The 27,416-nt window shown below is 39.5% G+C and overlaps 3 protein-coding genes across 3 annotated transcripts; all 3 read right to left on the reverse strand.

Moving 5' to 3' along the window:
* Positions 1-2,962: 2,962 nt before the first annotated feature.
* On the reverse strand, positions 2,963-4,021 carry LOC131947045 (uncharacterized). Its single transcript, XM_059308129.1, has one exon. The coding sequence runs from the start codon at positions 4,019-4,021 to the stop codon at positions 2,963-2,965; it is 1,059 nt and encodes a 352-aa protein (XP_059164112.1).
* A 14,409-nt stretch (positions 4,022-18,430) lies between these two features.
* Positions 18,431-19,420, reverse strand: LOC131947046 (QRFP-like peptide receptor). The gene has a single exon (XM_059308130.1). It carries the CDS (start codon positions 19,418-19,420, stop codon positions 18,431-18,433), a length of 990 nt encoding a protein of 329 aa, XP_059164113.1.
* A 4,858-nt stretch (positions 19,421-24,278) lies between these two features.
* Positions 24,279-26,393, reverse strand: LOC131947070 (uncharacterized). The gene is made up of 2 exons (XM_059308151.1): positions 26,312-26,393; positions 24,279-25,077 (listed from the first exon to the last, which is right to left on the reverse strand). The coding sequence occupies exon 2, from the start codon at positions 25,072-25,074 to the stop codon at positions 24,472-24,474; it is 603 nt and encodes a 200-aa protein (XP_059164134.1). The 5' UTR covers positions 25,075-25,077; positions 26,312-26,393; the 3' UTR covers positions 24,279-24,471.
* Between the last annotated feature and the right edge of the window lie 1,023 nt (positions 26,394-27,416).

The raw sequence follows: 27,416 nt of genomic DNA on the forward strand, positions 1-27,416 counted from the left end.
ATTTAGAAAATATATACTTTTACCAGTACCCCCGCCCCCCAACCGGATATAAAGCAGGTGTTTTTCATATTAACAAAAATTGAAACAATTTTTAAAAGGTTTTAACAGTCTTTTTGAAAATTATCTAAGTGTAAGATTTCTACGTCAAAATATCTCATTCTAATTTTTAGCGCAATTTCCATACTGGGATTGCGATTATTAACTCGTCATTTCTGGATGGATGTGTGTCCGCAGCCTTTAAGTCGTATCTCCTCCTCAACGAAGCAATATCGAGGACTAGTTCCAAAGCAAATATGTTAAGCAAGTTCCGAAGATGAACATAGGCCAAAAAAATTCCCGGAATTCCTTCCTGGATTTCCCGGAAAAGCAAAAAAAAAACCTCGAACTAATGCAGTTTTTGCTCCATATCTCGGCAACCAGACCACTTAGCGACTTGAAACATTTACCAATCGATTCCTGCTATAATTTAGAACAATATTGCCGAAGAAAGTTTTCAAAAATATCCTTTCGTTCGGTCACAAAAAAATTTTTAAAATTATTTAAACAGAGCATCGTGTAGCCCTAGGATGATATTTTAAACTGAGCATCGGTTAGGCCTACTAGTTAAAATAAAACTATTTCCGTTGATATTTTCTATTACCCCCTACATATTTTTTTTTAAAATCTCGTTACTAACATAAGGACATTGCGCTTAAATTGTCACTAGACTTTTTATTAACTTGTTTTATAAACAAGATATTTCAGGAAAAAAATATATAAATGTTTAGTATCCAAGTAAATTCTAAGATAGTTTGTCTGGCTTCAAAAAATATAAATTATGTATGTAGTGTTGTGCAGAGGCGTCGCTAGGCGGGGGCGGAGGGTGCGGACCATTAAGGGGGTGATACCAAAACAAAAATGCTGCAAAATATAAAGAATAAATATTTTTTTTTCCAGCTGAATGAATGGTTAAAGTACATAATGACGATCCGGACAGTGGTGGGGGGGGGGGGGGGGGGGGGGAAGGGGTGACACCATGACGTAAACGTGCAAGCGATAGAGAAAACAATGCTACATCTAACTGTATTAATAACCGACTATATATAAACATTGTTAGTATGAAATGTGAACACTTTAAAGCTTTTACCTGGGGCGAAGAGTGATACGAACTGAAAAATTTACAGGGAAAAAAAGGGGGGGGGTGACACACAAGGTGCCGCACCTGGAGCCAGGTTGTTATTGGATATAATCTTATCATGACAATAATATCATGACAAATAATAAACTAATACATTTTTTTCATACAAAATTATGTCGTTATAATACATCTACTTTCATCAACTAACAGAAAACTACAACAGATGGTACAACATACTGCCCACAGAAAGACATTAATTAATACACTTTGGAAAAAAAAAACGCTTCCTGTAAACAGTGAAACAAACACACACACACAAAGCAAAGCGTCAATGTTTAATAGAACACAACAGCGGTGGCATGTAACAAGCATTTATTACACATAGAAAGCTTAAAAGCCAAAGCCTGGCAGGACCTATTCTACATTTTAAATGCCCACTGTAGAAAAATATGGATTACAATATTTCATGTACTCTCCTTATACGACAAAATAAAAAACGGACGATCTCGTAAAAATAATAATATTACATCTATTAATAAAATTACCACCACTACAAAAATCGTTGAACTTATATATATATATATATATATATATATATATATATATATATATATATATATATATATATATATATATATATATATATATATATATATATATATATATAATAAAATATATACTATATATAGTGAAAAACGATGTTTTAAATAAGACGATACATGGCACACTACGTTGCTTCACTATTTAAATATTGTTTTTTCTGCAACACAGACCTACTTCACATCGATATGTATTTATAAACACAATGATAAAACTAAATAAATCATTAATGGAGTAACAAAACTCAAAATTTCTTCTTCTTTAGCCATATCTTGTTCACATACTTTCTAACATAGGGCAAATGAATCAATCAAGATTGTACTTACTATACATGCACTTCAATCTAAATCCGTACTCTGAGAACGCCATGCATCAATTAGCAATTAGTGTTAAGAAAAACTGCATTGATTATCATGGCTGGTATTGGAGTGTGTCTAAAAAAGGAAGAACTGACGTGGATTTTAGAAGGTGACATAATTTACAATCTACGGCTAATTTTCTACAGCCTGAACGAGTTCTTGGAGAGAAAAAAAATCAATTTTTGAAAAATTGAAATTGCGATGTGTTTTTTTTCTTTCTTTGATTTGAGATATGGAATATGGTTTGAGTGTCATTTGCATTGAGCAACATCCATTTTTAGAAAATCTCCGTTTTTTTATTACTGGAAACCCAAGCGCAAATATCCATATCTAGGTTCTGGGACAAAACATATCTCCATGAAAAAAAAACAAGAAAAAAAATACATAACAAAAATAAAACGAGCGATTTTGCGATTTCGGATAAGTAAATAATTTCGAATTTTTTTCAGTGTTTAAAAGACTGAAGATTCCAATGATCCTAGGTTTCTGAGGTGTAGACTTAGAAGCCTTCGAATAAATACTCAAATTGATTTTAAATATAATCACTCCATCGAAAACTTTGCAATGTTTTAAATTAAATAAAAAACTGAATCATATACATTCGAAAGATTTCAAGTACACGGAATATTTATTACTTTCAATTTCAACTCCCCAAATAAGTAACTTCTGTCGTTTATGTACACAATATACGCTTTCTCCAGTATTTTTTAAACTTAATATATTTAGGAAAATGAATTGAATTTATTATTTCAATATTTTACCAAATAGAATCTCTTAAAGTTTGGATGGCAGACTTGTTTAGTGTTCTTTAATGTCTCGTCTCCGTAAGACACCATATAATAAATACATATTTGACAGCTTCAAAATAAAAGACAGTTGTTGACCCTCATTTCTTCGCCTCACCCTCCGGCTTCAGCAGGCACGAGGGGAGCATCTCGCGACACGTGACCTTGAACTTGGTGCTCATGGTGTAGTAGACCAGCATGCTGATGCTGGAGTTGAGGGCCTCGATGAGGAAGATGAAGGAGAAGGAGACGTTGAAGATGTTGCGGTTGTAGCCCACCGCCGTGAAGCTCTGGTCAGCGATGGACCAGATGGTGAACGCCATGGTGGGCGTGGAGCTGATGATGAACGCGGTGGACAGGAGAACGATCATACGGATGACTTTGATCTCTTTGCTGGAGATGCTTTTGGCCTCGCCAGGTTTCACGCTGCTGGTCATGGTAGCTTGTTTTCGCCATTTTGTTTTTTGTTTAAGTTCGATAACGAGCGTGATAGTGCAGATGAGGACGGCGATGAAAGACCCGAATGTGGAGATGACGGTGTGGAATAAGAAAACAAAGAAGTCGATGAGAGCTCTATCTGGGGTGAATGTAATCCCAAGCATCGTGCGGTTGAAAAGTGGGAAAAATTTCCACACGATTTGGTTAGTGTAGAATAAGGGCATGTAGCTGATGAAGACGATGAGAAACACGGAAACCATACAGATAGCCACTCTTTTAATGGTAAGGATTGATTTGACTTTAAGCGGGATGGCCACGCATAGACATCTTTCTAAAGTAATGAAGGCCGTGATCCAACCAGTAATTCTAGTCATGGTTGAGTGAAACATCCCCCCAACGATGTACTCAAACTCGCCGGAAATGACGTCCAACTCGGAGTACACGTAAATCGGGCTCACCCACAGCGCCAGGATTCCAAACGAAATGAGAGAAAGTATATCCGAGATAGCCAGGCTAAACAGGCTAATGTTGACGCTGTCTTGTAGTCCCTGTTTGAGAAATATGACGATATTGACCGTGTTTGTGCCCGTACCAATAATAGACGCGAACCCGCCTATAATCGAAATAAGCGTAATGATCTGTACGGTGATGGCATCGCTTATCATTGGAGGTGAGTAGGGGTGTGCACTGGTCGAGTTGGTAGCCACACTAGTGTTGCTCATAATGTAGGCTAGAGCTTTGTAAAATATTCTACGAAAATTTATTACACCTATTGAATACAACGACTAAGAATTGAACAGGCGGTGATGAAAAGTGAAACAAATAAAATGGATTGAAGATCACCAACAAAAATTATTTATTTTCAGTGATTAAAATCAATAAAAGTTATCAACTTGACTTTAAGCATTAGATTGCAAATCCCTTCTAAGACAATCCCAAGCTTAAAACTATTCAAAATTCAATTCCATGATACTCCATCTGCTCTATGTGTGTTCTGGTTAGTTAGCGTTTTTTACTACCTTCAGAAATGACAAAATCTTACAACTTTCTAAGGCGCTATTACAAAATGATAATCTCAAAAATGATATTCGAATGGATGTGTTCTTTGCAACCTGTCGAGACTCAAAGTGAAATAAAAAAAAAGATTCAAAACAAGTTTTAAATTAAATCTTCAAGCCCTTCATATTTGTAATATCAATCAAATTGTCAATGTTATAATTAATCTTCGTTCACCTTTAACATAAAAGTGCCTTCACATAAACTAAAACGTACTCATTAAAACTAATTGCGGTTGTGTTGAGCACCAGTTCCTAGTAATTAATGTTAATTACAGTACAATTACAGACTAAAATTCCCTAACAAAATTAAGTCCTCATTAATTATCGCCTTGAGGGGAATGTCCTGCCACGTCTTGTTTTAATTACATCTCGTGTCAAATTTTAATTATTGATTACGTCAGGCTGTATCAGAACTTTCGCGGATAATTATATGCCAATCGATTAATTACAGTCGTTGTATGTTATTAAATGTACGAATCTATTTTTTTTTTCTCAATGAGTTCACCTAGAACATCCGTTTCGTTGCAGGTAGTTTAATTAAGTCTTCAAATAAACAAACTAATTATATAGAAAATAAACTAAATATTGGAATAAAGTCAAACTGCCGAATATACTATTTATTATGTAGGAGCATTGAACAAGGTAATTGTTTTGTAATATTATTATCAAAGTAATGGAACTATTTGCATTTTTTTCTGCAGTAGTTTTCACCAGTAGCTTATATGTATTGGACCACTATGAGTACTTGACTGATGTTAGGAATAGTAAAGGTAGCTGGGCATAATGATGACCACACTCTCCATTCATATGCCGAGGTTACGGAAACAGGTGAACTCTACTTCCCCTGCAACTTCGTAATGGTACTTTACTTATTATACCTATATTAGTCAATGACGTCGGCGTGATCGAGTCGGTAAAGCTCATGGATGCTAACCCGAGAAGCCTGGAGTTCGAACCCTCGGGCAGACGAGGCTCGACAGCAACTCAACTAGGAGAAAGAACTAAAAAATCAAACAACTGCTGCCTTGTAGTTTGTTCTTGGTTGTCAACGGCCAATTATGGCGCATAACAAGTTGACACGTTACTTAATCGTGTTTGAGGGAATCTCTTCCAGCAAACTTAAGAACAAAGAAGACGGACGACGGCACTAAAATATGAACTGACTTCTTATCAAAGAGTGGGATTGGAAATATTCTTGACAACTTGAGGCATACATGTATCCAGAGGCATAGCGCTGGGGCGGGGGGGGGGAGGGGCAGGGGGAGGGACATATGTCCCCGGGCGCCTACCTTAGGGGGTGCCTAAATGGGTTGGAAAAAGTAATCGAAAGTTTGAGGGGGGGTGCAAATCGAAAGTATGAGGGCGGGGATGGGGGTGCAAATCGCAAGTTTGTCCCCGGGCGCCGGGAATGGTCGCTACGCCTCTACATGTATCAACTCCACAGAAAGCATGTTTGGTATTAAGATATTAAGCGGAGAAGAATCGAAAATATTGATACAATGGGGGTTTTCACAGGGGATGTAATCCTGTCAGTAACAATGACTGAAGGAGTTAGCTGGTGAAGGACTCTGTGAGAAGCAGGTCAGGATATGTTTTCTTAAGTAGTTTAAGTTAGTTTGTCAACACATCTTTTTTTTTTTAAATCATAATCTTTATAAGATGCCCAAGCGGTTTGGACTAGGAGGCGTGGAAATGTTTACAGTAAAAGGTGTTAGACATACCCCCCTCCCACAGTGCCAGGCATACCATGTCTATCATACCACGTCAGTCATGGTCAGTCATACCAGTCATACCACGTCAGACATATAGTGTCTGTCATACCACGTCTGTCATACCACATCTGTCATACCACGTATGTCATACCACATCTGTCATACCACATCTGTCATACCACGTCTGTCATACCACGTCTGTCATACCACGTCTGTCATACCACATCTGTCATACCACGTCTGTCATACCACGTCTGTCATACCACATCTGTCATACCACATCTGTCATACCACGTCTGTCATACCACGTCTGTCATACCACGTCTATCATAACACGTCTGTCATACCACATCTGTCATACCACGTCTGTCATACCACGTCTGTCATACCACGTCTGTCATACCACGTCTATCATAACACGTCTGTCATACCACATCTGTCATACCACATCTGTCATACCACGTATGTCATACCACGTCTGTCATACCACATCTGTCATACCACGCCAGTCATACCACATCTATCATACCACGACAGTCATACCACATCTGTCATACCACATCTGTCATACCACGCCAGTCATACCACATCTATCATACCACATCTGTCATACCACATCTATCATACCACGCCAGTCATACCACATCTATCATACCACGCCAGTCATACCACATCTGTCATATCACGTTAGTCATACCACATCTATCATACCACGACAGTCATAACACATCTGTCATAACACGTTAGTCATACCACATCTATCATACCACGACAGTCATACCACATCTGTCATAACACATCTGTCATAACACGTTAGTCATACCACATCTATCATACCACGACAGTCATACCACATCTGTCATAACACATCTGTCATACCACATCTATCATACTACGACAGTCATAACACATCAGTCATAACACATCTGTCATACCACATCTGTCATACCACGTCAGTCATACCACTTCTGTCATTTCTCGTTAGTCATAACACATTTGTCATGCCACGTCAGTCATACCACATCTGTCATACCACGTCAGTCATACCACGACAGTCATACCACGTCTGTCATACCACGACAGTCATACCACGTCTGTCATACCACGTCATTTCACATCTATCATACCACGTCAGTCATACCACGTTAGTCATACCACGTCTGTCATACCACGTATGTCATACCACGTTAGTCATACCTCGACAGTCCGCCCCACCCCCAAAGAAAGTCTACCGCCCCCCCCCCCCCCATCCCCCCGAACGTAAAGGAAATATTTATAGAAATATATTTTTTTAACAGTATCCGCCCCCCCCCCCCTGAAATTTTAGTAAGTCCCCCCCCCCCCCCGGAGAAAAAAGTCTGGAAGAAACACTGCTCCCCTTTCTCCGTCTCCTCCACGCCCCATTCAATAACAAAATCCAGTATTATTCTAAAATCAATAAAATAATGTATTTTATAATTATTTTAAAACTTCAGACGTAAAGAAATCATGAAAAACAATTTTAAATTGTTTTACCTGGAATGTTATTTTGTGTTAGCAGCTGACGATTTTTTTATTCAAAACAATCAAGGGAGAGAATCTACAACTTTGTATCAAAAACTCATTAATAATATAGAGACATATATTAATGATAAAATAAAATATGTATTATTATTTATTTTATTACAAAACACAAATATTAAAACATGTATGTAAAGGTTTGTTTAAAATGTTCATATTAAAATATTTGCTGAAAAATTATTTTACTATAAATATAATGAAAAACCATTAACTATACACAATAACCCCATACTAGTTCTGTGAAAATTCAATGTAATCAATGTTTCTTTCATGTCACCCCTGAATGGGAAATGTTTTATTGTTTTACAAAAAAATGTGCATAACAAAAAAAAAAAAAAAAAAAAAAAAAAAAAAAAAAAAAAAAAAAAAAAAAATTCCAGTGGAAACGAGGTTTAGAAAGAGCAGAAAAGTTTGAGACAAAACTTTTATTACATAAAGAAAACAGAGACCTTGAGTCATAAAATTCTTAACTTAAGCTGCTTTATGAGAATGAAATGTAAAATTCAATTCTGAAGGTTTTAGAGAAAATCGGTGATAGAGTAAAATGACATTTTCTGCTATCGTTAATCGCAAAAAATTTGGCAGAAGCATGCTTTTAATATCTAATTTATGTCAGAAATTGTGTCCGCACATACTAAAACGGTACTCAAGTTAACGGTATTTTAAAAACCGGAAACAGAGTAAAGTACAATTGCGTATATCGGAAATTACTCCAAAAGTAACTTAAGTATATACAAAGTTACAACTACCCAAATAATGTGGTGCTTTGGTCATCCCGTTGACAGGAAAATATTGTAAATTTCCACTTGAAGTTACCAGAAACGTTAAGCTTATGTTTAAAATTTCATCCATCAAAGTGATAAGGTCGCATATTATCGTGTTTTTAGAAACGGAAAATGAATAAGAACAACTATCGATCAGCGGAAATAGTCCAATAGTTTAAATATACCTAAGAACAGGACATAATTTTTATAAATGAAGTTTTTTCTATGTAATTCAAACGGTACTCAAAGTTATCATGTCAACACACACACACACATACACACGCACGCACAAACATATAGACAAAATTTGTAAAAAATTTCCGACGTGTAAAAACATGGAGATCTTGATGTTTTTGCACGATTCTATATTCTACTTGATATACGAGAAGATAATTTCTAATGCCTGTTCCTAGTTTTAAACAAACAGCTTTAGATTTGAAGATATAGAATATTCATTTGGATACTTGATGCTGCTTCCTTGAATAGATAGATGTTTTCTATAAACGGACTTTATTTTCCCTGGTATCTCTTTTTAATAAATCTGAAAGATATCAGAACATGCCATCTTACTTATATATATATATATATATATATATATATATATATATATATATATATATATATATATATATATATATAGATTAGTAGGTTAGGAGGCATTATTTCCATGTAGGCGCTCATGAGAGAGTAGCAAAAAGGAAAGAAGTAGCCTATACTTCTCTACCCTCCCATTTTTTTTCAACCACCAACTCATTGCAACAATAGGTCAACCACCTGTACTGCTCACATTTATCACGCTCATTACAAATTAAAGAAAAGGACCAAAACAGTAAGCCGACACGACACAAAAGGAGTCATTGACGCAAAACGTGAACAATACACAATATGGACGGACAAGGCCGAATCAGGCGAAGTTGACTAAGGAACGACAAAGAAAAACAAAACATGCAAAACACAATGTGCCTAAACTTCTTTTATAATTAAGATTTCTAGAGCGTATTTAACAATTATTTTTTCATAAGTTGAGATTGCTGTGTAAATTACGTTATAGTATTTTACATGTTAGTGTCGTAGACCATAATGATGCTTGTAGCAAAAAAAAATGAAGAAAAAAAATACCCATTAACACCCACAATTTTACGATTCTCAACAGTTAAAATCAAAATACTTATTACAAGATTTTTTGACTTTTTTTTGTGACCTTATTTATGTGACTTTTAGTTCCGATTTTTTTTGTGACTTCTTTTCTGTGAATTGTTTCCTACAAAAAACTGTGACCTTTTTCCGTTCACCGTTAATACGATTCTAGTTAGATTAAAATGTAAATGTTCGACCATACCGCATTTATACATCGTGTGTATTCTTGCCAGGGGAGGTGGGAACAATATATGACATACATACAGAGGCGTAGCGACCTATTCCAGCGCCAGAAGCGGACCATCCAATTTTCGCCCACTCCCATTCATTTCTAATCGTGGGAGATAAAATTTGTTCCACACAATTTTTTCGACATCGTAAAGCAAATTTTATCTCTATTATCTGTTGTTTGTTTTCCACTGTCTATGTTTAAACCGGTGGCCGGAAAGAACCGCAACGGAAAAAAGGGCAACGGAAAAAAGCGCAAATCAAAAAGCGCAACGGAAATAAGCGCACACGGAAAAAAGCGCAAAGAGAAAAAAGCGCACACAGAAAAAAGCGCAAAGAGAAAAAAGCGCAAACGGAAAAAAGCGCAAAGAGAAAAAAGCGCACACAGAAAAAAGCGCAAACGGAAAAAAGCGCACACGGAAAAAAGCGCAAAGAGAAAAAAGCGCACACGGAAAAAAGCGCAAAGAGAAAAAAGCGCAAACAGAAAAAAGCGCAAAGAGAAAAAAGCGCACACAGAAAAAAGCGCAAACAGAAAAAAGCGCAAACGGAAAAAAGCGCAAAGAGAAAAAAGCGCAAACGGAAAAAAGCGCAAACAGAAAAAGCGCACACGGAAAAAAGCGCAAACGGAAAAAAGCGCAAACGGAAAAAAGCGCAAACAGAAAAAAGCGCAAACGGAAAAAAGCGCAAACAGAAAAAAGCGCACACAGAAAAAAGCGCAAACAGAAAAAAGCGCAAACGGAAAAAAGCGCAAACAGAAAAAAGCGCACACAGAAAAAAGCGCAAACGGAAAAAAGCGCAAACAGAAACAGAAAAATGCGCAACCAGAAAAAACACAACGAAAAATGTGCAAAAGAGAAATTTAGCACAAAGACCATATGGACTAGATGACACATTTATACATGACTGTTAGGGCTGCTGTGAGAGTGTCGTGTTTGATCACGTGATCTACTACCATTTAAAGCGTACCACTACCATCTGCATTCCCATCACCACGATACAGGCGATCTTCACCTTACACAATGCCTATTATTTTCTTGGTCAATAATTATTCAACTACTATTCTCGTATAAACATAAAACTATCGACATTACACGAAGTATCTTTCACATTCTCCCTAGTCCGAACTACCTAGCTTGCATACTATAACAACCCGTTCCTATGGCAAAACTTCACTCTCTTTCATCCGCGTCATCAAACATGCATTCGTCATATCTCTCGTAACAACATTCATTCGCACCAAAATAACAATTTTGTATTTAATATTTTTTCACATCATGACGCACCTACCTACCTACCTACTACCCACCTACCCACCTACCTACCTAACTACCCACCTACCCACTTACCCACCTACCCACCTACCCGCCTACATACTTACCAAACTACCCACCAAAAAAGTATCGGCGAAGTTCGTAAGTTTCGTAAACTTTTCGTATATATATATATATATATATATATATATATATATATATATATATATATATATATATATATATATATATATATATATATATGTATATATACCTAGGGGTCTATGGGGGGGGTTATGACCCCCCCATAACCCCCCCCCCCTGCCTACGCCACAGCATATAAGTATTCGCATAGATTTAGAGTAGCGTCCCTTTTGTTTACATGTTTTCATTACCCTTCAAACAAAAGTCTATTTTAGTTATATCGAGATTAAAGAATGTAAATAAATAGTATACACAATTCTGTAGAATAGGAACGATTGGAAGGGAAGTGACATTTAGCGCAGTAAATTTAGAGGTTAGGTAGGGTTTAATAAATGGTGGGGTTAGGAAAGTTAAGGGGTCCATTCTCTAATAGGCAATCTATGTCTCTTTCGTACTTTCGTGTTGGTTTATTGTCGAACCTGTCCTCACCTCACATCACAACAGTTGGGTGACGCTTACCGTGTAATGTTAAAATAAATAGCATGTAATTGAGTTAGTTCGAAGTGTGTTTTCATACAAGCCCAACGCACTAATTAAGGTTGTCGCAAAATGTAACATATATGTAACGTATGTCAATGATGTCAATGAATTTTCATTAAAAAAAAAGATGTCTAGTACAGTTTACGAAACTTACGAACTTCGCCGATACTTTTTTGGTGGGTAGTTTGGTAAGTATGTAGGCGGGTAGGTGGGTAGGTGGGTAGGTGGGTAGGTGGGTAAGTGGGTGGGTGGGTAGTTAGGTAGGTAGGTAGGTAGGTGGGTAGGTGGGTAGTAGATAGGTAGGTAGGTGCGTGATGATGTGAAAAAATATTAAATACAAAATTGTTATTTTGGTGCGAATGAATGTTGTTACGAGAGATATGACGAATGCATGTTTGATGACGCGGATGAAAGAGAGTGAAGTTTTGCCATAGGAACGGGTTGTTATAGTATGCAAGCTAGGTAGTTCGGACTAGGGAGAATGTGAAAGATACTTCGTGTAATGTCGATAGTTTTATGTTTATACGAGAATAGTAGTTGAATAATTATTGACCAAGAAAATAATAGGCATTGTGTAAAGTGAAGATCGCCTGTATCGTGGTGATGGGAATGCAGATGGTAGTGGTACGCTTTAAATGGTAGTAGATCACGTGATCAAACACGACACTCTCACAGCAGCCCTAACAGTTATGTATAAATGTGTCATCTAGTCCATATGGTCTTTGTGCTAAATTTCTCTTTTGCACATTTTTCGTTGTGTTTTTTCTGGTTGCGCATTTTTCTGTTTCTGTTTGCGCTTTTTTCCGTTTGCGCTTTTTTCTGTGTGCGCTTTTTTCTGTTTGCGCTTTTTTCCGTTTGCGCTTTTTTCTGTTTGCGCTTTTTTCTGTGTGCGCTTTTTTCTCTTTGCGCTTTTTTCTGTTTGCGCTTTTTTCTCTTTGCGCTTTTTTCCGTGTGCGCTTTTTTCTCTTTGCGCTTTTTTCCGTTTGCGCTTTTTTCCGTTTGCGCTTTTTTCTGTGTGCGCTTTTTTCTCTTTGCGCTTTTTTCCGTTTGCGCTTTTTTCTCTTTGCGCTTTTTTCTGTGTGCGCTTTTTTCTCTTTGCGCTTTTTTCCGTGTGCGCTTATTTCCGTTGCGCTTTTTGATTTGCGCTTTTTTCCGTTGCGCTTTTTTCCGTTGCGGTTCTTTCTGGGAACCGTTTAAACCAATTATTTATTTAAATAACTAAATAACACAACGCTAACTGCACTAATGTATATAAAGTCAATCCGCTATTTGCGACCATAGTCTATTTAATTGAATATACTTGCTTATCAGTAATAGCTACCCCCCCCACCCCTCATCCTACACACATGCACTTTGTGGGAGAAGAATTAAACATAATAGGATGTCGAAGTCATAATTAGAATAATCAGAGGCGTAGCGAGGGGGGGGGGGGGGTGGCGGGGGGTGCGGACCGCACCGGGTGACACCATTTAGCGGGGTGACACCAAGGCAAAAAAATAGCAAAATATATAGAGATGGGGGGTGCAAATCGAAAGTTTGAGGTGGGGGGGGGGGGTGCAAATCGAAAACTTGAGGGGGGCGGGTGAAAATCGAAAGTTTGAAGGGGGGTGCAAATCGAAAACTTGAGGGGGGTGCAAATCGAAAATTTGTCCCCGGGAAGGGTCGCTACGCCTCTGGGGGGTGACACCATTAAGTGCCGCACCGGGTGACACCCGACCTCGCTACGCCACTGAGAATAGTTATATAACACCTTAACCCTGCTTTTAAGAACGTATTATTATTTTGACAAAAATATTCCCACAGCTTTGACTCACTTGAATATGTTGAGCATGAAGTATTTTCTTTTTAGTTCAGTGAAAAGACCACGTTCGCCATTAAATGGTTTGGGAGCATATGTCTCCGGGCGCCGACCTTAGGGGGCGCCAAAATGGGTTGGAAAAATAAGTTGAAAGTTTGAGGGGGTGCAAATCAAAATCTTGAGGGGGGGGGGTGTAAATCGAAAGTTTGAGGGGGGTGGTGCAAATCGAAATCTTGAGGGGGGTGCAAATCAAAAGTTTGAGGGGGGGGGGGTGCACATTGAAATTGCTGGGAGGGGGGGGTGCAAATCGAAAGTTTGAGGGGGTGGTGCAAATCGAAATCTGAGGGGTGGTGCAAATCGAAAGTTTGTTCCCGGGCGCCGGGAAGGGTCCGCTACGCCTCTGGGGGAGGTAAGGCTAAGATGGCATGTTGGCTATGGTTGATTCATTAAATGAAAAAAAAATTTAACGCATCTTAGAGCTACTTCATTTTAAGGACAAATAGAGCAAAATTTTTATTTATCAGTCAAGTAGGATTTGCATGTTATAGTTTATCGGTGTAAACTTAGTACCACTTACAAATTCTGACATCTACATGCGTATTTATCTCTTTTATATGTATTGTCTTTCACCGCCTGAATTTTAACCAATATATTATTTTTATACCTAACAAATACAATGCTAACTGTACTAATGTAATTAAAGACAATCGCTTTTTTACGTTGATATTCTATTTAATTAAATAAATATGTTCCTCCCTCAATGCTACTCGTCCCCCCACCCCCCCACCACTCAGTGCTGGAAGATTTTTACACACCAGAGTCGAAGAATGGCAGATAGCTTGGGGAAGGGGAGGAAAATGGGTGGAGGCCCTCCTTTCGACCCTCCCTCTACCCCCCCCCCCCCCACCCCCCCCCCCCCCCCTCCATCACCGCAACCTAGGAAAGTTTTTTTAATCTTAAAAACGTGATGTACCACCTAATGTACTAATGTTTCGATCTAACACACTGCTAAGTCCTCCCCAACACTTGTTTTCCGCATCTTTCGTATAGCTTTGATACATACATTTTTATGTTTTACATAGATCTAATTTAAAAAAAAAATGTTTGTTTTATATAGAGATTATTAGATTTTTGTGAACGTAAGGAGGAATGTTTTGATTTAAGTTAACAGCTTGACGCACAATTTGATTAAACTTTGATAAAATCAACAAAGTATTTTAAATTAAGTCGTCCTTATATTTGAATATGGGTTGAAAATAGCAACTCATCTAGCCGAACACTTTCTAAAACACAGTGTTGATTCATGTATTTTCAAACTATTTGGGCCCAGCTGTACGGGATCCGGACAAAAGGCCGACATGGACAAAAGGCCGACACGGACAAAAGGCCGACATGGGATAAAAGGCCGACGGACAAAAGGCCGACAAGACAAAAGGCCGACTTCCAAAAGGCCGACATCCAAAAGGCCGACAAGACAAAAGGCCGACAGCAAAAAAGGCCGACATCCACAAGGCCAACAAGACAAGAGGCCGACAAGTTTTATAAAACAACAAACTACAGTTACAGACATGTTTAATTTTTATTGAAAACCAGTTACATAATGATGAAGGTGTATTACAAAATAGAAAAAAAATAGGGCCTAGTATGACAAACTGTACGCGACGGCCCACGCAAAAATTCATGTGTAGTTCTGTTTCCCCCTTTCTGCAATTACATTTGTTATCCTGTCCTCTTTCTGTAAATATTGTTTTTTTTCACTTTTTTGCTGGCTCTCCAAGCAATATTGCCTCCATCTCTACTTTTGGTCCTACACCCCAGCGGGACTTAGGTCAAATGACACAGATCACCGGCTCAGGAGTTACCTCCCATTAGCCAGGCCGGCCTCGACACAGTGTACCTCCGACTAACTGCTTTAGTGTGGGCTGTTGGCAGCTCACGAAGCAGTGGCGTAGGAAGTGGGGGGTTAGGGGGGGGGGGTCATAACCCCTTCCCCCATAGACCCCTCGGTATATATATATATAGTATGAGGGGGGGTGCAAATCGAAAGTTTGAGGGGGTGCAAATCGAAAGTTTGAGGGGGGAGTGCAAATCAAAAGTCTGAGGGGGGGGGGGGTGGCAAATCGAAAGTGAAGTTTGTCCCCGGGTAAAAATTGGACCCCCCCCCCCCTTTGAGGGCGATCCTGGCTACGCAACTGTCACGAAGATATCGGTTTGAACTCTGTCGGTCGCTGCGCTCCCCGTGGGCTCTCACCAGGCTTGCCTTCCCCACCACCTGAGGCAGGAGATCGTCCCACCGTCATGTAACCCAGCTTGATCGTGAGTAGCCTTCGACCCTATCTACTAAAATGTCCTATCCTTGCCAGAGGCGTAGCGACCCTTCCCCGGCGCCCGGGGACAAGCTTTTCGATTTGCACCCCCCCCCTCAAGATTTTGATTTGCACCCCCCCACCCTCAAACTTTCGATTTGCACCCCCTCCTCAAGATTTCGATTTGCACCCCCCCTCAAACTTTCGATTTGCACCCCCCCCCCCTCAAGATTTCGATTTGCACCCCCCCCCACCCCCCTCAAACTTTCGATTTGCAACCCCCCCTCGACCTTTCAATTTATTTTCTTCAACCCATTTTGGCGCCCCCTAAGGTCGGCGCCAGGGGACATAGTTCCCCCCCCCCGCCCCCCCCCCCCCCGCCCTCGCTACGCTACTGATCCTTGCTTCCCCCCAAAATTTCCCTGGTCTCGCATAAAAAAGTCCACGTAAATACAATTTATGATGATACATAAAAAAAGAATTCACATGTAAAACGCAAATCACGTTGTACCAAAAATTTAATTTCTAATGTAAAATTTATACTATGTTTTAAAAACTTTAGGAAATGTTAATTTTTAAAATGTGTCCATTTAATTAATATGGGTACCCTCATCACAATATCATGTAAACATTTCTGTATGTAAAAATAAGCAATGCATTCTCTCTTAAGCCATATAAGTATGGTATGCATCTTCTAATAAAATTAATTAGCTTTTCGATGGAAGCTAATTGATCCCCATCTTAATCCCTTTTTTTCATGTAGAGATACGCACATCCTTTGTCTGTTGATCAAATATTTATAATTAAATATATTTTGCGCCAAAACAAAGTACATAGAATTTAATAATGTTTTACACTGTACCGTGCAATCATACTAGATAAATATAACTACGCACCTTTTTATCAATATGATATTTCTCGACACTTAAAAATATAAAAAATCACACGACGTAGGCTACCGTAACAACCGGGGACAGAGTGGTCTAGCGGTAGAGAGCTGGACTGCTAACTCGCAAGTCTCGAGTTGAATCCGGTTTCAAGTCAGTAGATCGTCCCTGAGTCCACCCAACTCTGATAGGTACCTTACTCACGTTAGGGAAAGTAAAAATTGGCTGGGCATAGTGCTGACCACACTATCTCTTCATATACCGAGGTCACAGAAACAAGTGAACTCTACTTCACTTGCACTATGGATCGTCAGGTATGAAAAGGGAACTTTACTTTTACTTTACCGTAACAACCATTACAATCCGATTATGAAAATATATTCAGCACAACGCGTGTATACACAATCAACGTGCGCTGAACAGGTGGATTTGACATGATTCGTGAAGTATGTACGTTGTGCAGATAAAGGTTCCACAAAATAGAAATATCACGATAGGTGTCAGTGGCGTAGGCAGGGGGGGGGGGTTAGGGGGGGTCATAAACCCCCCCCCCATAGACCCCTCGGTATATATAAAAAGTATGAGGGGGGGGGTGCAAATCGAAAGTTTGAGGGGGGGTGCAAATCGAAAGTTTGACGGGTGGGGGGGGGGGGGGGGGGTGCAAATCGAAAGCTTGTACCCGGGTAAAAATTGGAACCCCCCCCCCCCCTTGAGACGATCCTGGCTACGCCACTGATACGTGTTACCTCGCTCTGATGCACTTTATTACTATTTCGCGCTGTCGTATTTGAACTGCCATCGGCCGTGACCGTGAGTTTTATTATCCGCATTTACAAAATCCGATCCCAAATCATATGAGTCGGGTATATGTTTTGACCTCAGTCCTGAGACTGACTCATGGAACCACTAGGGTTCGATCGAATCCAGGTTAAGAACCACTGTTATAGAGGATCTAAGTTACTTTGCGCCTGCTCAACAGCGCGATCGCTATTTATTTTTATGCCATCAAATACAAAGTTGCTTAACTAATGTAAAGAAAGTCAATTTAATAAATGACGATTGTGCATTTTCGTTAATACATGTTGTAAGTGCGATAGTTCAGGGGCGTAGCAAGGGGGGGGGGTGGGGGGGTGCGGAGCGCACCGGGTGACACCATTTAGGGGGGTGACACCAAGGCAAAAAATAGCAAAATATATAGAGAAAAACTCAAGAGGGGGGGGGGGTGCAAATCGAAGGTTTAAGGGGGGGGGGGGTGCAAATCGAAAACTTGAGGGGGGGGGGGTTGCAAATCAAAAATTTGAAAGTTTGTCCTGGGAAGGGTCTCTATGCCTCTGGGGGGTGACACCATTAAGTGCCGAACCGGGTGACACACGACCTCGCTACGCCACTGCGATAGCTATAAGTAATAAATAGATGACAATACATGTTTATTAATCATTTAAGAATGTTATGCGGTAAAATGTGCTTAAACATTTACAAATGTATGCTTAAGTTCAGTAACCACCAGAAAACTGATATTGAACAATTTAAAATGTGGCCAGTGTAGAATATTTTTTTTTTATTTTAAAACTTTAACAAAACATTTTTTTTCGGTGGTTCTCGGTAACTGCTAACTCCGACACAAAGTGTCCCAATTACTTATTAATTTAACGTCATCGGCTATTCACTATCGTCAGAAGAATCTGTATTCATCTTTTGCTCCTTCGTCGTGTCGAGGTTGAAGAGAGTGAGAAAACATGACCTGTACTTAGTGCTCATCTTGTAGTAGACGAAGATGTTGAGGCTTGCGTTGATGCCCTCCAGCATAAACGAGACGGACATGACGACGTTGTTGATGTTGGCGTAAAAATCCCGTCACCCGGAATTCTGGTTCCAGCGCCATGGCAGAGAAACAAATGGCAGCAGGCGTGAAGCTGACGATAAAAATTGTTGAAATCCCAACCACCATTTTTATAACTTTCTGCTCCTTGATGGCTATACTGGCGTTTTTAGTATTATCCGCGACCGAATTTTGACGCCATTTTGTTTTTTCGTTTAATTTTACGACAAGAACAACAGTACTAATCACAACTGCGGTAAATGAGCCTAAAGGACAGAACACGCTGTTAATTGCGAAGGAGACTTCTTCAACTTGACCGCGGTCTGATGTGAAAACTAAACCCACGAGGGTTTTGTTGAGTTTCGGGAAGTAGACCAAATCAAACCGGCTGGTGTAATACGCAGGCGCAGCGCTGCCTACGACGAAGAACACAATAACACAGATCACAATCCCAACGCGAGAACGGGTGATGATGTTCTTTACTTTTAACGGCATGGCGATGCACAGACATCGCTCAACTGTAACAAACGCAGTCACCCATCCAGTTATTCTAGCGAAAATAACATGCGGCCAGCCCCCGGTTAAGTATTGGACATCCGTGGGCATAAAAGGCAAATCAGCAAACCTGAACGGTGCGAAAAAACAAAGCGACAGCCATAACAATCCGATTAAAGACAACAAGTCCGAAACAGCCAGAGTGAAAAAACTTATATTTACAGTATCCTTAAAGCCTTGACGGTAGAAAATAATGACGTTGATAATGTTAGCGATAATGCCGAAAAATGAAATGACGCCGCAGATTATACCGAAATTTACCAGAAAAAATATATCCGTTAATTCGTCGTTAATGATCTTGGACCTTGTATCTGAGGTCACTATAGACATGAATGTATCTTGAGCACTTTCGTTGTTATCCATCATGGTAGAAAAATATTATACAAAACTTGATTCAGTCAAATGACCGTTATAATAATGTTAGCTTTAGTTACTTCTTAGAAGTAGTTTTTTTTTCAAATACAATTATTGATACAAATATAAATATTATGTTTAAACAAACTGTATAACGCAGTTTTCAACTTGTTTTCATAGCAATACATTACATTTATTTCCCTCACAGAACCAACTATGACAATGACGACTGTTAAAATGTCGCACGAACTACAGAACTTTGGAACTACCTTTGTTTAATAATACAGAAAGCACTTAACGACCACAATAGCTCATTTCTGATCATTAACCTTTAAAATCATGGAGGTAAATATTGACTCATTAAAAAATACACTTCTTAACCGAAAATTGACGCACAATGCAATTTTTCTTTTTTTTTCAAACTAATAAAATCTGCCAATTAAAGTATAATTATCTGGAGCGTAATTGCTTTCATTACATCGATACAGTTTAATATTTCATAACAATTTCCTGTCAATGTTTTTGACGTCAGTTTAACTAGTTTCGACCACTCTTTCGTACTGAATGACCTAGTTAAACAAACATTAGTTTAGAATAACCTCAAGTATTTATTTTATGAAAAGGCACATAAAACTACGTCCCTAATGCTTAGTCCCATTTTTTTGAGTTAACTGACTACAAAAAAGTGTAATAATCTATTTAACATTGTGCATTAACAAGTTCATATTCTTTCTTTACTTTTAAAACTGACCTTGTGAAAATTGATTTGTTCCTTTAAAAGGACTGAAATTATTAGCATATAATTATTTTATCAATATCATCAGTGTCAGCTCACAAAAAAATGTACTCAGTCTAAAAACCGTCACTGCATTGACCGAAGCATTTTAACACGCAGTCACCTTATTGAGTATCAATGTGTGGATTTGTCGCTAAGAACAGTATTTCAGTATTTGAATTTAATAAGTAGAAATATATATATATATATATATATATATATATATATATATATATATATATATATATATATATATATATATATATATATATATATATATAAATTTTTTTAAAGAGATGAGGCTCATTAGCTGGGAATAGCCACTCTTCTAGGAGAGATAACTCCAAAATCAAACAACTGCTGCCTTGTAGTTTGTTCTTGGTTGGAAAAATGCTATAGAAGCAAATCCAAAAAGGAAAGCAGGCTGAAATCGTAGTCAACAGGCTGAATGGCGCATAAATAGTTTAAACGTATAGGCCTACTTAGGGTTCGTCCATAAATGACGTCACACTCGTAGGGGGGAGGGGGGTCCGTAATTTTGTGACGGTGTGTGATGAGGGGGAGTTGGGGGGGTTCAGATGGTGGGACGTCACACTTTTGCATTATAAAAAAGCAATGTTAGAAAACGAATTGTAGCCGTTATTTCGCGTTTTAGAAAACTGTTTTTATAAATTGTAATAGGAATTGATCAAAATACACTACGTTGACGGAGATTTTGGAAAAATATCGATGTTTTAAGAAAAATTCAAAAATCAATTTTGAGGTGGGTTGTAAGCTGAGGTGTGACGTTATTTTAGGGGGGGGGGGGGTCTGGCTTTTTGTGACAACGTGTGACGGAAGGGAGGGGGTGGTAAAAAGCGTAAAAAAAAGCGTGACGTCATTTATGGATGACCCCTTAATTGTGCTGGAGGGGATCCTTTCCAACACTAAAATTAAGAAAAGAGAAGACCATTTTTACATAAACGAGGGTGTAAATTCATAATATGGTGTTAAACAAAGGCTGGTTGAAAATATAACGTTCACACTGTGTGTATTCTTCACACTACTAAAGCATTTATTTTTATAAATATTGGAAGCTGACTTGTGAGTGGGTGAAGGAGGCGTGTTAAGATTGAAATTAAATGGAATTCCCCAGACACACGGTGAAGAATTTCCAGCGATTTGTTAGTGTTGTAATAGTGATGTAGAGAAATTTTGTAACACTAAGCTGTCTAATACGTGTGCTATAACAAAAGTTCACAAATTTAATTAATAAAGAGAGAAAACAAAAATGTATTTACTGCTTTTATTTAAATGACACTGCATCAGAAAAATATAAGTATATATATGTATGTGTGTGTGTGTGTGTGTGTGTGTGTGTGTGTGTGTGTGTGTGTGTGTGTGTGTGTGTGTGTGTGTGTGTGTGTGTGTGTGTGTGTGTGTGTGTGTGTGTGTGTGTGTGTGTGTGTGTGTGTGTGTGTGTGTGTGTGTGGGTGTGTGTGTGTGTGTGTGTGTGTGTGTGTGTGTGTGTGTGTGTGTGTGTGTGTGTGTGTGTGTGTTTTGTGTGTGTTTGTGTGTGTGTGTTTTTGTGTTTGTGTGTGTGTTTAAATCTCTATATATTTCAGCTCTTATCTATAATAATAGTTTCGCTGTCTGTCTATCTGACAAGAACGCTCTGTCTGACAAGAACGCTCTAGAGAAAACACAAGCAAAATAAAAACATGCACAGTAATTCGAAAAACGAAATATGACGTCGACACATTTAGCGTAGAGTAGAACATAATCTCAAACCAGAGAGTGCACATAGTAAAATGACGTCATTGATTATCGCGTAAACATTGAAAAAAAGGAAATGTTGTCTAATCTAAATGGTTTGCGTGAAGAGTTTCTTGCATACAATTCTTCGGGTAGGGGCGAAGCCCCACCCCCCGCGTAAGAACGTCTGAGCCCCCCCCTCCACAACTCAAAAGAAATTTCCTCATCGATACTCTATAATAAAATTACCGCCTAATTAATGTGTCTAATCTAAAAAGTGGTTTTCTTGCAATGGGACGGTAGACATGTTTTTTTTTTTGGGGGGGGGGGGGGGGGGGGGTGGAGGGGTGGGTGTGGGGGGGGTGGGTGGGGGTTGGGGTGGTGTGTGGGGGTGGGGGGGGGTGGGGGGTGGTGTGTGGTGTTTGGGTTGGTTTCAGTGTTTCTTTCAGACTTTTTCCTCCCCGGAGAGGGGTGGGGGTACTTGAAATTTTCGGGGGCGGGGGTAGAATTTTCTGGGAGGGGGCGGACACTGGAAAAAGTATATAATTATATTTCGTTGAATGGGACGGTAGACATGTTTTTTTTGGGGGTGGGGGGTGGTGGGGGGGTGGTGTGTGTGGGGGGTGGGGGTGGGGGGTGGTGTGTGTGTGTGGGGGGGGGGGGTGGTGTGTGTGGGGGGGGGGGGGTGGGGGGTGGTGTGTGGGGGGGTGGGTTGGTTTCAGTGTTTCTTTCAGACTTTTTCCTCCCCGGAGAGGGGTGGGGTACTTGAAATTTTCGGGGGCGGGGGTAGAATTTTCTGGGAGGGGGCGGACACTGGAAAAAGTATATAATTATATTTCGTTGAATGGGACGGTAGACATGTTTTTTTTGGGGGGGGGTGGGGGGTGGGAGGGCGGTGTGTGGAGGGGGTGGTGTGTGGGGGTGAGGGGTGGGGGTGGTGTGTGGTGGGGGGTGGGGGTGGTGTGTGGGGTTGAGGGGTTGGGTTGGGGTGGTGTGTGGTGGGGGGTGGGGGTGGGGGTGGTGTGTGTGGGTGGTGTGTGGGGGTGGGGGGTGGTGTGTGGGGGGTGGGTTGGTTTTAGTTTAGAGAAAAGAGACAGCACTATCAGCCTAGCGCCCGTTGTACCCTTCCTCAACGGGCCATTTTTCTCGTTAATACTAATAGTTTCGCTGTCTGTCTATCTGACAAGAACGCTCTGTCTGACAAGAACGCTCTGTCTGACAAGAACGCTCTAGAGAAAACACAAGCAAAATAAAAACATGCACAGTAATTCGAAAAACGAAATATGACGTCGACACATTTAGCGTAGAGTAGAACATAATCTCAAACCAGAGAGTGCACACAGTAATGTAATGACGTCATTGATTATCGCGTAAACATTGAAAAAAAGGAAATGTTGTCTAATCTAAATGGTTTGCGTGAAGAGTTTCTTGCATACAAGTCTTCGGGTAGGGGCGAAGCCCCACCCCCCGCGTAAGAACGTCTGAGCCCCCCCCCCCCCCCTCCCCAACTCAAAAGAAATTTCCTCATCGATACTCTATAATAAAATTACCGCCTAATTAATGTGTCTAATCTAAAAAGTGGTTTTCTTGCAATGGGACGGTAGACATGTTTTTTTTTTTGGGGGGGGGGGGGGGTGGGGGGGGGTGGGGGGGGGGGTGGGGGTGGTGTGTGGGGGGTGGGTTGGTTTCAGTGTTTCTTTCAGACTTTTTCCTCCCCGGAGAGGGGTGGGGGTACTTGAAATTTTCGGGGGCGGGGGTAGAATTTTCTGGGAGGGGGCGGACACTGGAAAAAGTATATAACTATATTTCGTTGAATGGGACGGTAGACATGTTTTTTTTGGGGGTGGGGGGTGGTGGAGGGGTGGGGGGGGGTGGTGTGTGTGGGGGGGGTGGGGGGGTGGGGGGGTGTGTGGGGGGGTTGGTTTCAGTGTTTCTTTCAGACTTTTTCCTCCCCGGAGAGGGGTGGGGTACTTGAAATTTTCGGGGGCGGGGGTAGAATTTTCTGGGAGGGGGCGGACACTGGAAAAAGTATATAATTATATTTCGTTGAATGGGACGGTAGACATGTTTTTTTTGGGGGGTGGGGGGTGGGGGGCGGTGTGTGGAGGGGGTGGTGTGTGGGGGTGAGGGGTGGGGGTGGGGGTGGTGTGTGGTGGGGGGGTGGTGTGTGGGGGTGGTGTGTGGGGGTGAGGGGTTGGGGTGGGGGTGGTGTGTGGTGGGGGTGGGGGTGGGGGTGGGGGTGGGGGGTGGGGTGGGGGTGGTTTGTGGGGGGCTGGGTTGGTTTTAGTTTAGAGAAAAGAGACAGCACTATCAGCCTAGCGCCCGTTGTACCCTTCCTCAACGGGCCATTTTTCTCGTAATTTAAGATTTAAATAAAATGTATTGAAAAATATGTTTAAATTTTGTTTAACCAATATTTTTTTTTTTTTTGCTTTCCTTGAGACAACAACGAAATGTTATACTAATCTGATCTAAATTTAGATAATATACTGGCTCATTAAATATATTTTTAAAGTTTCCCAATCTCTGTTGTTTAAACTAAACTTTGTATTTATTTCTCTGCTGTGTCAGGATATACCCCTATGCCATTAGGGTCAGCAAACTTGCAGCAGCGAAGTTTATCCAAACAGCTCAGGTCATTGCATTTACCACGATGTATGCCGACAACATACGTCTTGTCAGGGCACTTGCACCATCCGGCTTTCTTAATACAGGAACTTATGTCAACATCCGAACATTTGCCGTAGCTATTAGGGTGATCTTCCGCTTTGATACACCGGCCTTCTTCAATATTGCTCAGATCGTTTTTGGACTGAGTTCTGTAGAATCCGGCCAGGAAGTGCCCAGGTTGACAGGTAGCCCAGGTGTTAGGTTTGTCTAATACGCTCCACCAGTTAGCCACGACATAGTCGACACTAAGTTTCCACTTCGCCGGTTTTGAGCAGCATTCAACTTTGTCCAACTTTCGAAGACCATCGCCTATGACATCTTTATCTCTTCGGTAAAACCCGGAAATGACGTCACCAGGTCGCTTGCATTCCGACAGACCTTGAAAATCAAAGTTTACACTCCAGTCCTCTTCGCGGCAATCAGAGTACACGCCAACAATACACACGAAGAAAACAAATACTCGCATTTCAGTAAATGACCGCATTTTCTGAAAAAAAAAATATTAATTACTACAGTATTACCTTATCAAATTCTTTCTTTAAATAAACCGGGAGTGATCTCCCCTAAACTTTCTCGAATATTCTTATATAAAACAACAGGGGATGGTATCTCGGGCTATAGACATGATTTTTAATCCATTTTAAATACTTAAAGTTTTAAAAATAGAATAAAATCTCGTAGACAAAAGAATTGCACACCAAGTGAACGCCAAATAAAAAAGTGCATAATAGTGCGCAATATTATTAGTACTTTAAAAATTTACATTCGTTTTTTGAGAAATCGGAAGTAGCGTAAATTACTACTTCCGGTCAACGGAAATTACTCAAAATTTAACAGAAGGTAGAAAATTAGATCTTTTACTCACATGTGAAATTTCATTTATCTATCTGAAATAGTACCCAAGTTATAGGCTTTTGAAAATTTCAAAGTAGAAAAAGTACCACTTCCGGTTATCGGAAATCGCTCAAAAGTTGATACGGATCTACGATTTTGATAAAATACTTATATATGAAATTTCATCAACCTAGCTGTAACGGTACTTAAGTAATCGTGTTTACACACACACACACACAGAGACAGACACACAGACATACGGACAGAATTGCAAAGCCCATTTTTTCAGAATGGATTACGCATAAAACCTCTTAATTTTGATAAATCTGGATTGATAATTTTTGCCCGATTAAAATAAGGTATAATACGGTGAAAATTGTTAAAATTTCAAGAGATTTTTTTGCACGATTACAATACTTTCTCTACACTTCGTATATACGAGAAAGTAAAAAGATATTGTACTGCTTTATACAATTATATTGATGAACCTTATTTCTTGATGCTAATTTATCAATAATTTTTCTTTCGTTTTTGATTAACAAAACAAACTAGTTAAAATTTCATTTAAAATCCCCTAATTCTGAAAAATAAATTAATTTTTTCAAAAGAATACACAATTTTAAAATAGTTTACAAAATATTCTTTTGTTGTTTTATTTAAAACGACCTGACCCGCGACGTAGCATACGCCGCTATTTAGTTTAATTCCTATTTTTCAGTAATTCATAATTTGTGAATTCGACACTACCAATGCTGCGACTAAAAATATTTTGCTTCAAAACACTTTCAGTAGCTAGCGAATGACGATTACCCCCACCCTCACTTTCCACATGCAGCGATTTGCTTGTGTACTAGGCTGTCTAATAACAATCCGTATCTGGAACTTACCAATTTAGGTAGACCGGACTTCACAATCAAGTAAACGTTTGTAAAACTTGTATAGAGCTGTCAAGTGCACGAAAATCTGAAATGAAATGATGATTTCGTCGGTGTTTATAATGTAGTCCGCTCTTGCGCAGTGATATGCCTGCTCTAACCCTTTACGGACTATGGGACATATGTGCACCGAAATTTCAAATCGACACAAAACGAAATTAAGATAAGTTTGAACTGTCAAATTTGCTTTAAAACATTTATTACATAATAGACGTTATAAAAATAAGTATGTATTCAGTATATATTAGAAAGTTGTGTTGCCTGATCTATGGGACGTTCCGTTTTTAGTCCACTCGCTAAGCAAAAGTATAATTTTTTATGTAAAAAATAAAAAATGCAAATAGAGAAACTACTGTGGTTTTATATTAACATGCATGTTACCTAATATTTTTGCTTGTTTTCGAAAAAAAAGTAGTTTTTGTTGCTTGAGACATATGTGATCGTATAGTCCGGAAGGGAGATATTTTTTTTAAACAGATATCACTTATGGTGTGTTTTTATGGGACGGAGTGGTCTAGCGGTAGAGAGCTGGACTACTATTCCGTGTGTCTCGAGTTCGAATCCAGGTTCTAGTCAGTACTTGAAAAAGAAAAATATTCTTTTACAAACTGATTTGCAAGAAACCATTGAATTTTTAGGAGTGAAACTAGCGATGGGATACCTTTAGGCTACTGCTCCACTGAACCTGATCTCCAGGTGTCATGTCATATGTTGCTAATATGATGACAAGATATAAATTTGAAATGAAAGTGCTGTTATAAGTAAATGAGAAAAGAATGCAATCCTGGGTACAATGAAATAACCCGCCTTGAATACAAATACATTATAGCAGAAACTCTAATTTTGGCTTTGCATGAAAGAAATATCACATCAAAACCTGTCGGTTGCAGCAAGAAATTCGCTTCAACCCCACACCCTGAACAATAGTTGATAACTCAGAGAAAACAAAAGCATGAGGTGTGCGCAAGCGTGCAAGAGAAGATAATGAGAACGGAATGGAATATATGTGAGGTTCTGTGATGTTAACACTATTTCTTCCAGAAGCTCCAATCCTAGA

The sequence above is a fragment of the Physella acuta genome, unplaced genomic scaffold (genome assembly GCF_028476545.2).
Source record: "Physella acuta isolate Inbredline_101_S28 unplaced genomic scaffold, ASM2847654v3 ptg000580l, whole genome shotgun sequence".
Lineage (NCBI taxonomy): Eukaryota > Metazoa > Mollusca > Gastropoda > Physidae > Physella > Physella acuta.